The sequence below is a fragment of the Ischnura elegans genome, chromosome 8 (assembly GCF_921293095.1).
Source record: "Ischnura elegans chromosome 8, ioIscEleg1.1, whole genome shotgun sequence".
NCBI classification, from domain to species: Eukaryota; Metazoa; Arthropoda; class Insecta; order Odonata; family Coenagrionidae; genus Ischnura; species Ischnura elegans.
Window position 1 is genome coordinate 56657724 of NC_060253.1, and position 22109 is coordinate 56679832.

The window sequence follows — 22109 nt, forward strand, 5'->3', positions numbered from 1 at the left end:
ACATTCTACACGTAAAGTAACTGGAACGAACGTTTGACGAAGCCTATTCCCAGAGCGTTCTTCCGACAGAATAGCCGGGAGACATTTTATTGACCGGCAGTCACACGCAGAGCAGGGAACGTAACGCACGGATTCGCTCCCTGGAATGCAAAGAGGATTCCTCATGAGGAAACAGTACCAACTCTGACAGAGACACGCTCGTCCATATCCAAAGAGACACGATTTCGTTACAGCGAAAGACGTGAAAGACTTGCGGTTCTCTACTTCCTTATTGGCAAGCATGATTGAGAGAGCCAACATAAAACATTATATTATTCATCTACATCAGCGGTTCCCAACCTTTTTTTTCCTCCTGTACCCCTCTGTATAACTATTATTGTCCTCCCAAAAATGTAATCTGCACATGTTATATCATAGTTACACTACGTGTAGGTGTCTCTTTCAGTAACAAATAATTGTATAAATAGAAACTTTTTTTCGTGTATACATATTTCCTGATATATACTTTCGGCGCGCCACTGTTGCCAGGCTACTATTAGGGAACATAGCGTCCGCCATTACCAGATTATTTTCGATGTACATCCAACTGCTTCGACGAGTACTTCAAGGGGTACGCGAAACACCGGCTGGGAACCATTGATCTACATCCCCTAGCCGCCTAAAGAGGCGTGTGGCAGGTGGTGTTAGGACACTAACCCTTTACAGATAATAAGGAAATTCTCAAACAAAATTACGATAAGTATTTATTGAAATCCTTTATCGTGCGGGGGGAAAAATAATTCTCATATTTATCCGTTCGGAAAAATATCCTTCTCAATTTATTGCTTCAATTGGACCTGGAAATATAGTGGAGCCCTAATATTATGATATCGTGTCGCTCTTAAAGATATCTGTTCTCAATTGCTCAAAGAATCTAAGCCTTCTTATTATAAAATCATTATAATTAAAGCCTTTATTATTATTCAAGTTTTGTACGATTAAGTTAGGTTTTCATGGAGTACTTAAGAAGTATCCTTGCAGTATTTCCCTACGTTATGGACTTCCCTCTTCAATTCATAATAAGGCCTACTCTCCATCATCCAATCTTAAAATCCTATTATATTCCTTCCTCTCCCTCGTTTAACCAACATTTTACCCTCCAACACTTTTACAGCATATCTCCCCTCTTAAGTAATTGCTCCGTCCGTACTTTCCTACTCCTCCGTATCTCATCTGGAAAAATTATTAGGTACAGTATATAATTTTACTTTTAGCCAACATAGCCTTTGCGGACAAGACAGCGAAAATTGCAATTACGGAATAAGGTTTTGCAACTTCGATCGGTTTATGCGTTGAAATTTAATGACCAAAATGCGATGGTCTTCAGTCTCTTCGGATACTTTCGCGAGCATGAGGGACAAACCACTACGATAAGATGAAAAGAGAAAATAGTTCGTAAATTGCAAATAAAAATTTGACGATAAAATGGTTCTCGTTATTCAAAGGAAAAATAATACAAGGGTATGATGTGTACCAATAATTACGAAATATATGCCCTTGCCATACTTTTATAAAAAGAAATTTTATGGTGACACAAAATTTATTTCATGAAAATCCCAGAATTCACCTCCCCCTAAGAATTTACCCGTATTTCAGCTAGTTCTTTTGAAAGACATTATCAATAGACCCTTTATAACACAGCGTTTTTTCTGGGAAAATAAAACTTGAATATTTGTCATTTAGAAAATATGAAAAATTTCAGGTCAATTACAAAAATCAACAGCAGCTTTATATTTGACCATTCCATTTCGCAGCATAAAATGACGAATAGTTCATATCTATCTTTAATAGTCAACCATGCACAGTGCAAACATTTGTAAATGACGTATCTTCATGTTGCTCAGAGGGAATACTGGGTTAGAAAGGGTTAAAGTTAGAAAATACAGGGCTTTTATTCAAGACCAGATAAGTTGGTAAAATAAAATACTACCCGATATGTCAACACTATCAGAGTTGGAGGAATATAATTACTTCAGGCGGTCTGGTTACCTCTTGGGAGGGACGCATATTCACACTCATACGAGTATGAAGGAACTTCTAAGGAAAATATTCTGGATAGATGCAAGCGAAGTCTCATTTCCTGTTCGAGGAAAAATTCTAGAAACATGACACATTACCTTTATGGCACCGAGGCGACTGAATTTCCGTTGAGGAAGTTACTAGCTTTCCCCATTACCTGTAAACGTATTTCCTCTTGGAATTGATGTACCTATGCATTTTAAAATCTAAACTAAGATGAAAGCTTAATATCCCACGCTACACTTGTCCTCTTAATCATGAGCGAAACACGCTATAGAGAAGAAATTCAAACTATCAAGATGACTTTCATGTTTTCACAGAGTTATATACGTTTTTATTTCAAAATAGACGAGTCATTATTGACTGAATAAAATCACTGATATTCCTCATGTTCTTCCAGCGATTAATTTTTTTGTCCTTAATTCATTACGGAATGAAAACTGTGCCTTCAATACGAATCAATCAATCAATTTTTCAATAATATGATGACATTTCTGCGTCCCCTTCATGTTTTTTCGACAACAATATAGGTAAACCAAGAGCGAAAATACTTATACTTTATGGAATCATAACCACAAGACAAAACGCTGCTTACATTACTTACACTGCTGCCGTATCAATTCAATCCAACATCCTGTTGCAATAAAATAAAAGTGCTACAGCGCATTATTAAAATGTGCTAAAAAAAAGACTTTTTAAAGTTTTCCCTATTTTATGGCGAAAATAATATCTAATTGATGGTTTGATAATTTGAACTATATTTTCCTCAAAAGAGTTGAAAGATTGGGATTTCGTAAGTTGCATATGCTTGTTTTTAGCAATAATGAGGCAGAAGCCAAGCAGCTAAGTCACAGGACTAAAAGCGCAAGTTATGTCACACGATATCCCGACTTCAAAATTTTTACCTAAATTTCCACAACAAATTCACAAATCTTATCAAGTGTCTTGCTGTGCATTTCCAATTGTTTAAATACGAAATTTTCAACTGACTAGATTGCGCGGATGCATATTTTATTTTTAATGATCAATTCATGCACTAATCCAGGAAAATACACTCGATTGATAGGCACACTCACAAAAAAATCATTAATATAACTAGCATAAATTTGTACGGTGATTCGTATAAAATTAGTTCACTGATTTTAAAATCCATAGTTAGAATACAAATGACAGCGACTTTACGTTTACATCCGAGGGCGGATCCAGGATTTTTACTCTCTTGACGCTATGAAACATTCTCTTTCTTTTAATATGAAAGTTATTAATAAGAAATTCAATTACTGTGGCTCCGAAATACACAAAAAACGAACGTCACGATAACCGTATTTAAAGTCAATTCTTTAAGCGTCTAGGGGGGCAGTGGCGCAGCGAGGGGCGGAGGTTTTCGGGGATAAACCCCCGCCCAAAACTCAGAGAAATTTTAACATTTAATCCATTGTACTTTACGTATAAATATTACTTATAGAATAGTGCAAGGATTTATAAAATATCCCTCAAGGCCTGGTTACACGTTACATTAACACGCACAGGTTAATGTCTAAATATATGAACGCGATAATAAACGCCAAAATGCATCGTGTAACCACCCAACTTGTGCGAATGCATGCACAGAAAATAGAACCTATTCTAATTTGGCTCATGCATTCGTACATTTTCCGTTCCGGTTCACCAAAATCATTCACGCGAACGTACATTAACTTGTACGTGTTCATGTACCGTGTAACCAGGCCTTCAGAATGCGGTAAAACTCACCGTTTTGAACCATTTATCAAAAAAATTTTCTGGTGAATGGAACCCTCACCTCCTTTATGCCATACCCCCAGTATTAGCTGCTCCTAAGCACCCCCCTAACCTTAATTCCTAGCTGCGCGACTGTAGGGGGGCACCTGCCCCTGTGCAACCCCCCCTAAATCCGCCTATGTCTACATCTACATACAACCCCGCAATTCGCCTTTAAAAAATATGTTGCGGGGGATGTTGCGAAATCAGCCGTTAACAAATAAAATCGAAATTTTCGCATGCAGTTCCACCTATCATTGATTTAAGTCCCTGATTGCTCGGAGGAAAAACGCATTCCTACATCTATCCTACAGAAAAAATAGCTCTCTCAATTTATCGTTTATGTCGGACCTGGAAATATAGTGGGGTTCTGAAATGATTTTCTCCGAGTCGCTCTCACAGATATCTATTCCTAATTGCTCTGGAAAGCTCAGACTAGCGCGTACCCTAGGAATATCTAACGGCTGCCAGCCTAATTCGTTTAACATCTTTGAAACGCTTTCTGTACGACCGTTGCAGTTTTTAACGAATCGCGCAGCTTTCCTTTGCATTTCTTTTTCTAAGTTGACGGATTAAGTCTTTCAGCACCGGATCCCATACGCTCGCTGCATATACAAGGAGTGGCCGGACGAGTGCGGAATAGTACCTCTCTTTTACTGTTTCATCCTAAAATCTACCCACAACGCGCTTGACGTATCCAATGCGCTTCCGGGCTCTACTACAAATTTTTCTTATGAGTGTTCCCCACGATAGGTTCGAAATTATCGTAACTCCCAGATACTTCACTTCATCTGTCGCCTCCATGTTAACACCATCCACAGTATACTGCCCTGAACTTCTTTCACTGTTGTATTTTAGGCTCGATCCACCCGCTCGTTCTTCCTACTGCATCTGCCGATTCCCAGGGTCTCCCTGACCCAGCGCTCACCTTTATATCGCCTCTCCTCCCTTCTGAACTCACTCTCTCCCTCCATTGATTCTATTTACTTATTATGCAACAATTTCGCCGTAAAAGGTACGACTCATATGTCAGCTAATCGACCTCTCTCGTTTGGTTTATTATGTGTTAGTTTTTATATTGTTATTGTGTTTTGTGTCATTCAATTTTTTGTTAACATTTTCACTTTAAATTGGCGTCACGGCAGTAGGTCAAAAATGATTAAAATAAATAAAATATACAAGGTGATAGTAGGACGACCTCCATAACAAATGAACCGCCGTTCGTTTGCTCAGATTAAGTTCTAGTCCCGACTCATGTCTCCACAATATGAACGTTGTTGAAATCCGATGACTGAATTTCAAAGTCAGGCTGATCACTAATTTCACGATAGATGACAATGCCGTGAGCTAATATACGTATTTTTCTGATGCTTCATGAGTAAATGTCATTAATGTATAAACTGAAGAAAATGACGCCACTTACGTTTCCTCGTAGGACACCTGACGTCACTTCAACTACATCAAAGGTATTTCCTTCAAGAACCACCCTTTGCTTACGATCACTAAGAAAGTCGCGTATCCAGTTTATGTACAACTAATTCGTATAATCCACGTGACTATAATTTGTTTTTAAATTTTTTAGGTACCGCGTCGAAAGCTTTCTTAAAATCTAGAAATTATGCGTCAACTTGTCTTCACCGTTCCCATACTTGAGAACATCGTAAAGAAAGATCGCGAGCTGCGGTCTTCATAATCCACCTTTCCGGAAGCCGTACTGACTGCCATGAAGGAAGTTACGACTGTTCAGGTAGGTCATGATATTGCTGACACATCATCGTGCGAGATATAAGTCATGCAAAGGTGTTAACCTCAATAAACCGGATAATCGGGAATTCATGTATGCCTACATTCAATTATATCTTGTCAGAGAAAATCTTAACCTCTTCGCATGAGTTGAAGTAGAATATTTTGAACAAAAAGTTCCCATAAAATTACTTGAAGGAACTATTGCATTATTTCATATGTCACCCGTGGATTTCTTTTGTAACTGCCAGCATTGAGACTCCTTTGTTTAAATATGTAGCAACACATCTCGAACATCCAAATGTAAAATGAGTCGTAAACCCCAAAACAGAATCCTAAATCCAATTTAGTGACTATATTCCAAATTATACATGTAATACTACAAATTGTATTTGTGTGTGGAATAAACATTATTATTATTTCATTTGTTTCGTAACGAAAGCATAATTTTTAAATACCGCCGACGAGAAATCCAACTTTCATCCATAGCACTGTCTTTTCCTTGCCATTCGTCGTCATTTGCTCTTTAAACCGTCATCCAAAGCAATTCACGTCTCACTATTTCTCCTTTCCATCCCTGCTTGCGAACGTTCAGAGAAATCCCAATCTCTTGAATTCCTCTCTTCGTCTTCCCTCATTATCCCATTGCCCCAATCTTCATCCTATACTCCATCACCAAATCTCTTTTACCCAGGGTTCTTTGCATATTTTTCTTCGACTTTCTTCCGTCTATTTTCTTTAAAGCCTAGCCTCGAACGAACTCTTGATCTAAGGGAGGGACTTGAATTCCTTGAAGTTGTGACGGCCGGGAACTCAAATGAGGCGGGGTAACTCATTCTTGATTGGTCTTCACTCAGACACACGGTCGCACGTAGAAGGAACCGGTCGTTGAGTTTCAAGCGCCACCCCGCCCATTCCGTTGATTGAACGGAACAGATCAAGAAAGAGAAAGGCTGCGGACAGAATAAGGAGCAACTTAGAACCTCCATCCGTAACTTTAAAAGCACCCAGTGTCCCACGAAGATTAGTCTTTTAAGCAATTTATGACGCAATAATTAGTTTTACGCAATGAAAATGCGATTTATGAAAATGCAGTCATAGAAAAAAAAACAGCGACAAAGAGCTGAAAGAACATTTTACATCATGAACGACTACACAGGCGACAACATTCTTCGAAGAGAGTATACAATAACTTGTGCCACGCAATCGCAAATGCTTGGAAAATCACAGGATCATCGTCGAAATATAGTGGTAGAGGGGTAGAGTTTTTTGCAATGAATTTCTTTGAAGTAATTGTACTTGTTCTTTTCTTATTTCAAAACGAAATTTAATTTCCGAGCGTTACTCGTATATACGTTAGTATTTTTTCTTTCTTTGAATACTGAAATTGAAACAGGCAAAAATTAATATTAAAAAGTCAACATTCTAGACAGTACAAATAATAGGTGCTTACCCAATTCTCATTACCGTCCACAATAAGGCAGGAAATAATTTTAAATTACATGATGATTCACAGAGTAATAAAACTACTACCATTCCTGAAGGTAACCCTTCTTTACGACATGGGATATTCTGTTTAGTAAACCACGAATCAAACTCATTTACCGATAGAGTATTTTCATCCAATGAGATGGATTGATCCTGACCAAAATTATATGGTATTTTATGCTAGTTCATCATCATCACGGGTCAACAATTCTAGGATTGGTTTGACGCAGCTCTCCACTCAGTTCTCGTATCAGCTAATCTTTTCACTTGGTATCTCTTCTCTTTCACATCCTTCTTTACTTGTTCCATTTATTTTGTTGCGCGATCTATTAGCGATTCATCTAGAACCTCAATAAAACTTCAACTCTAATCTAAGATCATCACATAAGATACGCCAGCATGAATTGAGAGGAATAATTGACCATTTTTAACCCAATTTTACTTCTAAGTGGCATCAAAAATGTGTAAATTTTCGGTTCTAATCAGGAAGGATTAAAACTAAGTGTTTTTTGCGCTGAAATTTTTAATGATAATGAATAAATATATAGCTGCCACAGTTTTTATTAGTTGGAAAGTTGTTTTTAAGTGGAAAATTTTCACATTTTTCCAATATTCTTGGAATTTTTGTCTTGGAATTTAACTTCTCCCAGAAGCTGCTCTGGGTAAGAAAGGATAAAGTTTAGGGCAAACATAAGAGCAAGGTTCGATTGCGTACAATTTCATCCAAGTTTCTCTCATCTTTCCTTTTCGAATCCCCGACGACTATCTCTGTGGCACGATGAGCGACCTCGGATGGCCTTATTTGCGATTCCGTTTGCAATGGAGGAGGCCGCTGTCACGATAGACTGATACGGATTAAAGTAGACCTTTGCAAGAGGACAGGGAAGACAAGTCACGTAGGGGGAGGGGAAGTTGGATTATGTTATCTTCGGATTCAACGGATACGTCGGCCCTTGCCGAAGACTCTTCCCAAAAAACACCATAAAGGCCTGAGGGAATACACTCAGCTGACCCAATGATTTTCTCCCGACACTGCATCAATCGATCACGAAGAATGGTACGGTATTTGAAGGAGGCCACCGACAGCTGAGGTCATTTGCGCCATGAGGAAATGGGTAGATTAGGAAAGGGTGCAGAAAAACCCAGCGTCGGCATTAACCTGCTCTCAACGAATTGCGCCAAGGGGACCACAGCTTGATGTCCCATTCGACAGACGGGGTTTTGCGCTTGAAATGTCCTCCACACAACATTCAATCATGGGTAGGGAAGTCTCTGAAAATTCTCCGCCACCGCCGGGATTCGAACCCGATACCACGGGTGGGAAGCGAACACTCTAGCCACCACACCAACCTGATCCCCTCGATCACGATGAGCATTTACCAAATCTTCGAAAGCAAAACATTCTGATTACTGTACGAAATATGCTCTTTTTTTAACATATACGTTATTAATATGAAGTTAAATGATTGAGGCTACGTACTACCTAAAACAAAACGGGCGTAATGATAAGAGTATTGAAAATGTTGTCTACTTCTCTCAGCGTCTGGAGGGGGGGTATGTGCTACCGTGCCCTCGCCCCAAAATCCTCCGATGGGAAGTAGCATAACGGAATTCCTTAAACGGGGACAAACTCTTTACGCGCTAGGGAGAATGGACTTTGGAGGCCAAATTCTGGGTAGCCAACCCAAACAGCAGCATGAATTGGGGCATACACTGCATGGAACAAATGACCACGTAAGTAGTCACGAGCACAGGTGCAAATTTATAAACAGTATTGATTAAGTTCGCATGTAAGCCAAATATTCTTCATAGCGAGCTTCATCCTTGGTGATTATGAAACGGCACATCCAAACGCAGGTGCTGCCATCTGCTGGGTACGAGGAAAACGAAAAACATGAGAAATGTGGAATCTGTGGAATGATTTGAACAAATGATGGACGAAACCCTTCACATTCCACGCCGTACACAATATTTATGTTGTTAACGTTCTCGTGCAAGTGAGTTAGAGTTTTGGAAGTCGGAGAAGAGCATTTTCTCATACTTTTACTATCTCAACCTTTTTGTTTTAATAGAAGCTAAGTAGGGGTATTTCTTTTATTCGCAGCTTTAGTTCAATATTTAGTCTTTCAAGTTTATTTAGTCGGCAGTGGCTCATTTAGTTTCGAAAGTAAAAACACTTCTCCACATTGGTGGCCATGCTACACTTCCTATGATTTCTTCCTAAAAGACGCTTTCCACTCTCTGAATCATGGGAAAAGGATGCACTCGCCGCGTCGATGCTTAAATCTGCCGGCCAAGATGCACACCTAAATTCACTTCTTTATAACTGCCTTATAACCAAGATGGTTGGAATATACTGGTGGGGGCACCACTGGTTCCGAGCGTGGAGCGAAGTCTGGTAGAAATGGGGGAGGTTGAATAGTAGCCACGTCTACTTTAACCAAAACATTGACAATCCCATAACGGTCAACGCTTACTATTTGGTGAAATTTTTGGTCCTAACTCGTTCACGCATCAAAATAAAATATGGAACGCACAATGTAAACCTATGTATTTTACTCCATTGGTAGGTATCGCGAAGTTATGACTTAAACATCTTTTCCCAGGGAAAAATTATTAACAATCACCAAGGTTACGTTCTACCATCAGCTAAGCTAAAAATAAAGTTTTACGAGTGTAAACTAGTCCATTTCCCTGCAGTAATACAGGTATTAAATTTTATTACAGGCAACGGAAATCTCACAATTTCAGCAAAAAAGCATATTTTTAAGCATATAAAGTGGCTAACAGACACAGATTTTATACATTAATATAATTATCGCGAATTATGGAAAAAATCCGATGACATTCACCGGCGAAATACTAAATATTATATTAGCATTTTTCACATAATGTAGTGCATTTTCCGAATAAAAATTAGCCAGCTCAAAATATCAGTCGGAGAATAAGTCCAAAAATTGTCTAGCAAAGATGGCGGAACTTGGACCACGCTAAAAACGCGGAAAACAGCGCCTCCAGATATTTCAACAATTTTGGATCCACGCTTTGAATCATGGGAAAAGAATGTACTCGTCGATGCTTAAATCTTGCATCCAAGATGGTTGCCTAAAGTCCCTCCATTATAACTGCCTTATTGGGACACCTTTCCAAGATGGCGTCCTGCCCAAGTCCTAGGATTGGGGTACCCAACTGGCGAATTGGGACACGGTTTTAACCCATCTTCCTGAACAACAAAGGCCGATCGCTAAAAATTCATCTTCTGAATTTTATGGTACCAATTGAAAATAAACTAAAGTGATGAAGCCATTCGATGTGATTGAGTTAACCAGGATAAATTGACTGGCCATGAGCACAATAATAGGAGAGTCAAAATATGATATCATGATCAGCTGAAAGGTCCAAGAGTCAGGGTCAAGAATAAAATGTTACTTCATTAGACGACAGGGGATATCTTGGATGCAGGAAATTTAACAAGTTTGAAAAGTGTGGAAATACTCTTAGCTAGAGTGTTCGTCGTTTCATTTGACGATAACAATATGCTCCTACTAACTATGCTCCTACTAACAAGATACTCCTACACGGATTTCATTATATTCTAAACCAAATATGGAAGATAAATTGCTGATCCATTATTTTTTACGTATTTACGATGCCATAAATTCATTTTATTTTGTGTTTTATGAGTAGTGTATCCATGATGAAATACAAAACACTAATTGTAATTTCTGCTATTGAATACACAACTCCAAAAACACCATGTTTTCGACACATTTAGGTCATTCTCAAGGTGATGAAAGAAACTCTCACATGTATCTATACCAGATTCAACGTGGAGGGAGGGGTATATGGAAGAGGCGTGAGGGGAATTGGTGGGGATTTTGGTGAATAAATGAATGAAGGCCGATGACGTATCACGGACAGCATAGTGGACAGGGGTAAGGTCAAGGGACACTAAACTTTAATAAAGATGATTCAGGACAGAATAAAGCATCGTTAAAAAGCCCATACGGGCTATTGACAGGTTCAAATTTTTCCATGGTGTTGTATAATTGTTTAAATCCGAAGATAGAATTTTAAAGTCAGGATGCTCACTTAATTCGCGATAGATTACCGCGTCTTAAGCAAATAAACGTATTTTTACAAATGATTCGGGAGAAAATTCCATTTCTGTACAAAATGAAGAAAAGGGGGCCAATTAAGCTTTCTTGTGGGACACCTGACGTCCTTTTACCCAGATCACAGCTAATTACGTCAAGAACTACTTTTTGTATAAAGTCGCATATCCAGTTTACTACTTTTTCGTTTCACCCGCATGACATTAATTTGTTGATTGACTACAATTTACACCAAGGTGAGGAAATTAATATTGGTGTTTTATACTTTATCGCGGATACATAGCATTTACACCACGTCAATCCTGAAATTATTTCATACGGAGTAGGGTACGAAAAAAATTATTTTTTTGCATTTTATGCGTACCCTACAATGTTAATTAGATAAAATAATAGTTTACAAAAACGGACAATAACATGGACAACAAATTATTGAAATCCACACCTAACATTACAGTCTAGAATAAAAATAGAAGACACAGCAATAGTATGAAAAAAACATCAATCCATAGGACTGCAGGTATGGCTAAGTGGTTTAAAGAAATCTTGCGGTAAAAACTAGACCCTTACGGCTATAACTGTTGAGACCAACTTTAATAATGCAAAAAACACGGTAAAGGTATAAAATGGCATTGCATAATATAATGAAATTTCTTGCGTGCTGGAAAATGATGCAACCATGAGTTTACGCCCACTTTAATGCGCAAAAGCTTGAGAACCTCTTCATAAGTGAAAGGGACAATCTAATTAATCAAAATCTTTGGAAAAATAATTAATAAGCGTATAATTCACGCGATTAAGAAATGGGAGAACTCAAAACAATTACCCAAGATACACGGAAGAACATAACGAAAGCAAGCACGTATGTTCACAGAGCATTGGGCACAATGTGCTGTCACCTAATGTGCATTTTAACACATGCTCCAAGCCATTAAAATCTTCCACGTACGAATTCCCTCCATCGGAAAGCAGTAAACTTTCAGAAATCCAATATCCTGCCTTTCTCCAACCATTACCTGTTGAGGGGTAGGCCGGACTTGTAACTCCATATCAAAGATAAGCCGAAAGAAAACCGATTTCCTTCTTCCATCTGGAACTTCGGGTTCCTTTAATGTTGCCTTTCCCACCTTTTTCCACTTCCCTTTCCTTTATCAACTAGCTTTTCTTCGAATAACTTCTAGTCCTTTTTCATGAAGAGAGTAAGCACAGCCACTCCTCAAGTTCTCCTCACAAGACTGAATCAAACTTGTACGTTTGTTCAAACGGAACCTTTCTAGAAACCAAGAGGTATTATTTTCCAGGAGCTGCCAGATGAACTGAAAGTGATATTAACATACTATCCCGCTAATCGCCTAAAAAGGCGTGTCGCAGTGGATGTTAGGACACCAGCCGTTTACACAAAAAAGGGAAATGCTGAGACGAAATTACGCCCAGCATTTATAAAAGCTTTTATCGTGCGGGGAAAAAAGAATGCCCATATCTATCCGTTCGGCAAAATATCTCTCTTAATTTATCGCTTCTGTCGGACCTGGAAATTATGTGGGGCTCTAAGTTGATATTCTTCGTGTCGCTCTTAAAGATATCTATTCTCAATTGTTCAAGCAATTTATGCCTAGCGTGCAGCCTCCTAATATCAAGCGGTTCCCAGCCTAATTCGCTTAACAGCTGTGCAACGTTGTCTGTAGCCAGTAGCAGTTTTTGACAAACCGCGCAGCTTTCCTTTGTATTTTATTCGGTGCAAGGATTAACTCTTTCTGCGCCGGATTCCGTATGCTCGATGCATATTCAAGTTGCGGTTGAACGAGTACGAAATAGCACCTTTCTTTTTCTCTCTCATCCGAAAATCTTCACACAATACGCTAGACGAATCCTAACTTTTTCAGGATTCTGCCACGAATATTCATTATATGAGTTCTCCACGAGAGGTTCGAAGTTATCCTAACTCCCAGGTACTTCACTTCGTCTGTTGCCAACATTTTAATACCATCCACAGCATAAATGTCGTTATAGTTGGACGAACTCAAGAAATTTACCGCCGTGCATTTTCTCAGAGTGACATAAACTAAATAACTTTACTTGGAATTGATATGGAGCAACAAAACTCGCAGTAAATTCGACGTAACAAGGCAGTAAAAGGTGGAGTTGCGTTTTAAAATAACAAATAACTAAGCTATCGCGCTGTCCACTACCTTAATTCCACAATCGCCACAATGTGTCCAACATCCCTGATTAAAGGCAGAATTTATTAATACATTACATAGAAATTAATCCAAAACTTGTAGTGTTCAAGTAATGTCATTTTTTCTATGACAGCTTAATTCAACACTGATGAATAAAGAAATGTTACAGTCATTGGTGTCGCTATAACAGAAGAAATGTGCCACTTCACTTCAAAAATTAGCTATTAAAAAGATACAATGTTAAAAAAATTATTTTTCCTCCATTGCGGCCAGAGATAAACCTTTACAAGCTTGCAAGTTCTTTTAAAAGAGAAATTTCACTTGTAGGCACGATACATAATCACGACCAACGGTGGAGTAAAATAAAATGCCTGGAAACATATTTTACATCATTTTGGCACAAATAATTTAACTTTAAGCAGATTCAGTAGTTAAATGTCAAAACTAGAAAATAATTTTAAATATTTTTTTATTTCTCTGAGGCTTTGAGGGGGATACATCCCCTCATCCCCATAGTTGCGCCACTGCAACCAAGGAATTGTAACTGTAAACACAAAACTGTAAAAACTGAAATAGAAAAAACTCTATCGATAACAACCATGACAGGCAGATCTGCCCAAGCTCATTATCCAACTTTGCTAACTTCACCATAAAATTCCTTAATGTTCCTATTTCAATTGTATTCCTAATTCTTTTAAGCCTATTTAACTCCTAATATCTTCAAACTTAATTCTTTTCTAAACCTCTGTTCATCAACCCTAACTCCGTTTGCCATTAATTTCTCCTCTTGGACAGCCTTAATGAGCGTATTGCATCTCAAATATTCAGTCAGGCTACACTCGTATGAGAGGCGGGAAATTAGGACATATATTGTAGACAAAGTCCGCACGGCAATTACAGTAATAATATGATATAAATAATCTCATTTCTGCCATCACCATTTTCTTCAATTTTTTACTTTTCTTAGGAAGCATAAGACTCGAATATCTAGAATTTTGTGCTGGAAGCGAGTTCAGTGCCCTTAATAACACAAATTTTCCATATCTCCCCCACTTAATCGGCATCACAACTCGATCCTATTCCACTCATTAGAGAAAATTAGTCCACCTTCACTCATTCTGTTAGTAACTCTTATTTGATGGAGACTGTGCCTCGAAAACAGCAAGGAAACTACGCACAGTAAGCGCACCTATGCATCACAGAATGGCATTTGACCGCTGCGTTACTGAAGAATATCAACTTCAAATCCATCAATTTTAACAGATCAAAAATGTTCCGCTTACTTTTGAAGTTGCTTAGTCAAAGAAAAATAATTATAGCACTATTGAAAAGAAACGGATCTTTTTCATCATTATATCTTATCCTAATTACCATCATAAATACTTTATTAGAAGTTTTATACGTTCACGTTAATTTCAATAAAGATTACTGCCTTATTTTTTTATGAGGGAAGTTTTATACACATGTGATCAAATCGCTCATATTTTAACTTCCTTGGTAACTCAAAATCATAACTATTCCTGACATTGATGATAAGCCTACGAAATAAGAAGTACCCATATTGATATTGATTGAAGTACTTATAATTAATAGACTGAAGTACTAATAAAAGATTGAACTGATATGAAGTACTTTTAAGTTCAACAATAAAATACCCCCTAACTATGTTTGACACGAGAAAAGTACATGTCCGATGTATGGTAAGTTTATTCAGTTATTTAGAATAGAATAGAATAGAATAGATAGAATAGAATAGATATTTATTATGCTCTGGGAAAAAACCCTTGGAGCAAAAAACACAATTTACAAAAATAATGGCTCATCAAAGCAAAAAGTTCATGAAAAATGTCAAGTAAAGTTGTTTGATACGCACCTATAAAAAAGAAATAACACGTAACAAGGATTGAAATTTGACATCATAGGCAGACGGAATATAGTACATAATACATAATAATGATACATAATAGGCTGTATTTTCGTGGGAGTTTATTTTAGCTCTCCACTGAGTAAATCCATGTACAATTTAATTTTAAAAGCATGGATGGAGCCCCTCTGTCCAAGATCCTCAGGGAGAGAATTCCAGAATTTTGATCCCGTTATCAGAAATGATTTCTGGTAGATATTAGTACGTGGAGTAGGATAACATAAATAGTCATTTTAGGATCCTTGAGCTACCGATGATTATTGCTTTCGTCTTCAATTTCTTCAATTTAGTGGTATAAAGGTAAATTACTCCCAGTTTCTTCTTTCAAGTTTTAATTACTTTTGTTATTTTAAGACAGCATTTAGTTTAAATATGGCAAAATATAAAGCCAAAAAAAGGAGACAGCGGTGAAAACAAATACTTGAATGCTTTTGCAAACTTGAGATTCATCTCTCCGTGATATTCAAAATCTTACTGATACCCGACTTCGGATTAAATGGCAAAGGCTTCGTGATTCCAAGCTGCAATGTGGCCAAGGACACTATATTCAATTGTTTTAATTGCGAGGGTAGGATGAATAAAGAATATTCTCAAAAGAGATTTCACGAAATAAATATACATAAATCACTTCTTTCACTACACATTACCAAAGGCTGAACAATTAAAGAATTGAATTCAATGCTTAATAGAGTAGAAGATATTGAAATTTATATTATAATATTGAAATAAATAGAAATTTTCCACTATTTTATTTACTATGCAATAATACTACTTTATACTATAATCGTGGATAATTTCAAGAATTTATTTCAATAACTAAACGATTGTTTTAATTTAAATTAATCTTTTCACCCGGAATCATGTTCCCTCAAGATACAAAGACAAAATATAAATAAATAAAATCCCTCCGTAAATATTACAATTCAAAGTACGAAAAAACTTCATAAATCACAAAACATTCCACTCTCCTTGCGCTTGCGAAAGTTTATGACGGACCTAGCTCGGCATAGACTTTCGCAACTTAACTGAAAATTTAACAATGATAAACATACATTGTGCACATCATATTTCATGAAACGTGATGCATAGGAAGGAATAAAACTATTTTATACGAGTAGCGATAGCTGTGTTCTCGACGTTCAATAATCACTTTTTATTTCACTTTTCTACTTTCATTACAAAATATAAAATATCATTTCATTACCTACCATTCCATTTAAAAATAACAACAGAAAAATAAATTGAGGATAGGACCACGATTCTGAGAAATTAAATTGAAGCGTAAAGGGTTGAATAAATAATTTTACAATCTGAAGCAAGAAATATGGTTTGATACGTGCCCCGAGAACGATTATCAGCCTACCAGTCCGGAACGAGGTTGCGATATTGACTGGACGAAGGCGGCGGCGGTAAGCCCGGGACGTGAGAATCCGTCGATCGGGGTGCGAAAGTTCATCGGTGAGGCGAGACGAACTTCCGAGAAGAAACAGCCAAATGGGATACCCAACCAAAATCGCCCGGGAAACTCAGTTTTAGACTATTCAACAGCAACCGCTAAACCCTATGCCCTTATTAGTTGCGCCGCTCGCCATTTCAGATAGCGGGCAGTTGCAACGGAAAAGCCGAGAGAAGCCATGAAACGAAAGATTTTTCTGTGGCAACGTCGACGGAGCCCACACTGAATCCAAGAAAATTGAAATACTGAAAAATACAATAGTCTATCCGCAGGAAAAAGGTAAACTTTCGAAAAACAGCAAATCAAATTGATTTCTTTAAATTCGGAGAGAGGAAAAGTGTTCCTAAAATCTTTGGTTAATGCGGGTAGGGTAATGGATAGATATCAGCTGAAAATAAGCACAACGAAAACCAAGGTATTGATATGCAGCAGAGGAGAAATCAAGACTAACATTAAAATAGGGAAACAAAACTGGTAGATGTGGATGAATGTTATTATTTGGGAAGTAGGATGAATAGCGAGATAAAAGAAAGAAATAATCAGCATAATATCGCAGGTAAAGAGAGCATTCCACCAAAAGAATGATCTACTTACAGCGGGAAATTTAAATATAGAAGAAAAATAATAATTTATCAGAACTTATAGTTGGAGTATGTTTCTCTTCGGAAGAAAGGAATGGAAAATGAAAGCCGCGGATAAATCAAGGGTCTTCAAAATGTGGTGCTACAGAAGAACGATGAAGGTGAAATTGATCGACTGAGTAAGTAATGAGAAAGTCCTAAGGAGAGTAGGAGAGAAGAGAAGCATTGTGAAAACCTCGACAAGATGACGAAACAACCTTATAGGTCTCATCGTGAGACATATGCCTGATGAAGACAAACGTTGGTGGACAATTAGACGGCAAGATCGGAAAAAGAAGACCTTGAATAAAATATATGGAATAGATCAATGAGGATGTGAAAGAGAAGAAATATTTTGGTGTGAAAATTTTAGCTGATAGGAAAATTGAGTGGATAGCTGCGTCAAACCAATCTTAAAATTGTTGACCAGGGATGATGACTTAAAATTCTCCCATTTTTGTTTCACTTTTGGGATTTCTCGAGATGAAATCCACGTAAACAATGTTTAATATCAATATATGATTGTTTTAATGCAATAATAATCTCTCATTTTGCGCCTGGATACCTCAACGGCAACTTAACACAGTGATATGGAAAGGAGCTGCATACCTCCTGCGGTAAAAGCGATGGATCCCGACTCTAATATAAAAATATTGAGATAAAGAACGATAAAATAGTTTATTCTCTGTATAAAACTCTATACATTATTTAAAACAAAAAAGTTAGCTGAAATACTCAAAACCTATTAATATTTCATCATTACTAAAGATGAACTCCGCATCAACAATGATTATATCAGCATTAAATCGTCTGCAATGAGAGGTTCACACACCATTCCCCAGTTTCTCCAGAATTAAAATTAATGATTTCGTAAAATTTGACCGAAATACACTTTGTTTTTTTATAATTTTAGTATAGAGGTAAGGAATTTAAAAATACAAAGATTGAAATCAGAATTAATTCGATGACCCACTCAGTTATTACAACTAACGCAATTTTCAGTCATAATGCACATGAGGAAGATTGATGGCCTTATGTATTCACTCACTTTTTCAGTTAATAAATTCCGCATTAGCAGTCGGTGTGAGATAGTGTAAATGATTTCAAGAGGCTCCAGAAAAGTCTTGGCATTAACTCAATTCGCCAACTACAGGTCAATCTAAAAGTATCACATGACAAGCAACATTCTATGATATGGATTACAGAATTACTACATTCTGTAAGAACCTTTCGACAATAATAAGGCAGTTATTACGAGCTTAACTAATTCCGATTGTTTACTCAGAATCATAGAACAATAAATTTCAATTAAATAGTTCCTGAATTAATCCCGGAATTTCTATCGCTCCGGCATTAACTCACCAGAAAAACTCTATTTCCAAGAGAATCTGCATCACCTGAGCAAAATAGGTTAGGCAACTCAAATATGGTAACTAAGGAGTGATCTGTAATATTTGTTTATTGTAAGCATCATTTAAAGCCTTGATGAGTAAATGACTAGGCTGGGTAGCACACATATTTATAGAGAGCAAAGAACGAGATATTGTACACAACATTGCGGTTAAAACATTGAAATACCTTTGAATGAATATAAATTAAGGAAAAGCATTCAATTTGTTTTCCCGTAGATAAGTTTTAACCAGCTTGATCTTGTGAGTGTTTTCTCAAACATCGTAGGTACTCCGAATAAGTTCAACAGATTCAGGCTTCAATTGGTGGAAGACATATTTAAATGAATAAAAGATCGTAGCACTATTTTTTCTGGTCTTGTACCAGATGATGGCTCAGTGAGCCGAAACGCGTTGTACGCATTAAAAAATCTTGTGGAAAAGTGCTACGATCTTTTATTTATTTAAATCGTAGGAACTTACAGCGTTCCTGACTAAATACTATATGTGATGTATTGAAAAATCCACTGTCATGTATTTCGATTTCTACCACAAAATAAACCAAAACCACCCTCTTTTAAAGATCCTAGGGCAAAAATAAAAAATAAATATTCGTGAGGCAAATTTTTTCTTCTTGGAATTACCGTACTTTTTCAGACATTATATCACTAGATTCAGAAGTGGGCACATCATGACCAACTATTTGAGGTAATGATCTTGATTTACAAATTGACAAGAATAAGTGTCTTTGAATAACTAATGATCATTCAAATCAAACGTGGGTTATCTAAAACTATTCCCTCCCATTTGCGAAGCTAGACAGAATTTATATAATTACTGTTCATGGAGTGTTTAGATAGAATATATTATGCACTTACACAACGGTGAATTTCTGAGTAGAGTAAGACCAACACACACACCTAATTAGCTACATTCTGCCGAGAAATTACACGATATCATTAGCATAAATTGAAAAACACATCAACAACACATTTAAAAAGATAAATATTTACGGAGCGCAGGAACAGATGTTTTCTCAAGCATACAATGTATGATCAGAGGCAGCGCTGCCAAAACATCGTGGGATATGAAAATAAATACCTAATGCCGCAACAACTTTTTCTAAAACATGAATCCTCCTACTAAACACATAAAACTCAAAAATACAAAAATGGAAAAAAAGATGCTAGATACTCACGATTTCCCAAGATGATGATGGTCGAGCAGACAATCGCCGTTTGTCCCCAGCTGAATTTCGTCATCTTGCAGCTAAACAGCAAACAGCAATGTAGATAATTTCTTAGGTAAACTCAACGGTCGCCACCCCGTAGTACAGGTGAGATGGTATCACACAGTTGGAAGCGATGACGTAGATTGTGGCTCAATCGCAGACACACTGAGGTCGATCTGAAGACAATTTCACTCCTCCTCTCCTTTCTAAACGATGCACAGACACCCTGCCAACATGTGAGCGTACAAGTCCGTGTCCCGGCTCCAAAAATCTTAAATAAAATGTGTAAAGGGCGCTTAAATCCAACTATTCACTCTCCGAAACCCAAATCTAAAAATTGGCTTGAAAATAAAAATATTTGAGCAGCTGGCTTTAGACAGGCAACCTTTTCACTTTCTGACTCCTACTGTAATACCTATTGTCTTCACTCCAACAAGGTAGTATAAAAGCCTCAATGTTTAAAAAAAATACTTTCTTACAACAATAAGTATTTTATCAGGTGATGGAGACATCAACTTCCCAAAATCAAACAGAAAATATTCCAAGGAAATATCATAAACTAGATGCGAAAGATATGCCGTTTTTAAGTATTTATAGTGATTTTTCCCTCACTTATTTATATCCTGAAAACTCTTACCTTAACGTAATTTATTAAACCAACGGTAAAACAGTTAACAATCCTTTGATGAGAATTAGCCAAAATTCCAGCGTCAAATGAAGTAATATTGCCTCGTAATCACACCTAAGACTACCATTAAACTATATTTCCTAGATTCGCCCATCAAGCTTCAATGGCGCGTCAGGAGCAAATGGGGACTGTATCTATGACGTGTGACGGCAATCGCCATGTTTAGTCCTTTCCGTGCCGACGTAACTGCAATATATATTTTCCCCGATAGAATATTAAAAATCAACCCGGAAAGGAATGCCTTCATGCCCGTATTCCCCCTCAATGGATAAAGCCGAGCCCAAGGATCAAATCAGCGATGCGGAACGAGTCGGGGCTGGAAAGGATACACGCGAGAATAGTTCCCAACTGTATCGGTCACCGTTCAACACCAACACACGTCGAAAATCAAACACGTTTTCTCACTTACACGAGCACACATTTGCCAAAAGCACAGCAGGACCTGGAAGGATTCAGGAATAACCTTGCGGAAAATCGTCGCAGACCATGAAGAAATCTCCTCTCGACCGTTAAAAAAAGTGGAGTTCACTCGACCTTGCCCATCACCTGAGGAGGATTCTCGGGAGTGGAAACACGGATAAATATTAGAATAAAAGCACTGATATTGCCTTCGGGCCTTGGGACGGTACGAATGTTGCTGGCCGATTTGGGAGAGTGGAGTAAGTTTTTTAAGACAGGTATGTTGACATAAGCGTTGAAAGCAAGGAAAATTTTAAGGCTAGCTAATTATTTCCCCCACTTTCCAGCGCAACGCGAACGAATAAGCAACTGGTAGACGACAGTTTTACGCTTGACTTTTAAAACGAGGAGGAGATGAATGTTCTAGAATCCACTCTAGATAAAGTCACGCCACGTACTATATACATTGGCACTTGTGGACACAAATACGAATATGACTCCACGGTGTTTAGAGTAAGGAGCAACCTTTATGAAGAGCCTCCTTCAACGCGGGAAAGGTGTATCCTTAACCGACCCGCCTCGGGGAAGGAAGAGAAAGCGAAGCAAGAGGCGGACTCCCTACTTCTCGTGCTCTCGAGACGATGACACAACTCCAACGGAGAGGTGGGTGAGAGAGAGAGACGGACCGTTTCTAACGCCGCGCCGCCTTCACTTTTTTTCTCTCCTCCGTCGCCTCTCCACGCCCTGGAGAGGGCGCCCGCTATCTAAGGGGGAGAAAGACAAAACGGGATGTACAGAGAGAGAGACGAATAGAATTCAGGTATAGAGAGGATGTCCACAACGTTGGAAAGTAAGAAAGAGTATAAGGAAAAATATTCAGGGATTCCCGGAGAAAAATGTTGCGAAATACGAAATAACACCGTGCAGGTAATGGGAAAAGGGGATAAGGTGACAAAAAGTTATTTCAAACAAGAAATGAGATAGGAGGACCCCAATGCTTGGATGAAAGAAGAAGAAAACCAAGTTGAAAGCGATGAAAGACA

General features: G+C 37.7%; 1 protein-coding gene across 2 annotated transcripts in view; it reads right to left on the reverse strand.

The window, feature by feature from the left end:
• LOC124163662 (neuronal acetylcholine receptor subunit alpha-10-like) overlaps nt 1-21695 on the reverse strand; it is a 397294-nt gene extending 375599 nt beyond the window's left edge. For both annotated transcript variants that reach the window (XM_046540723.1, XM_046540721.1), the window contains exon 1: nt 19947-21695. In XM_046540723.1, the coding sequence (XP_046396679.1) occupies nt 19947-20010 (64 nt within the window). In that variant the 5' untranslated portion in view covers nt 20011-21695. The remainder of the gene's footprint in view (nt 1-19946) is intronic.
• Nucleotides 21696-22109: the final 414 nt, after the last annotated feature.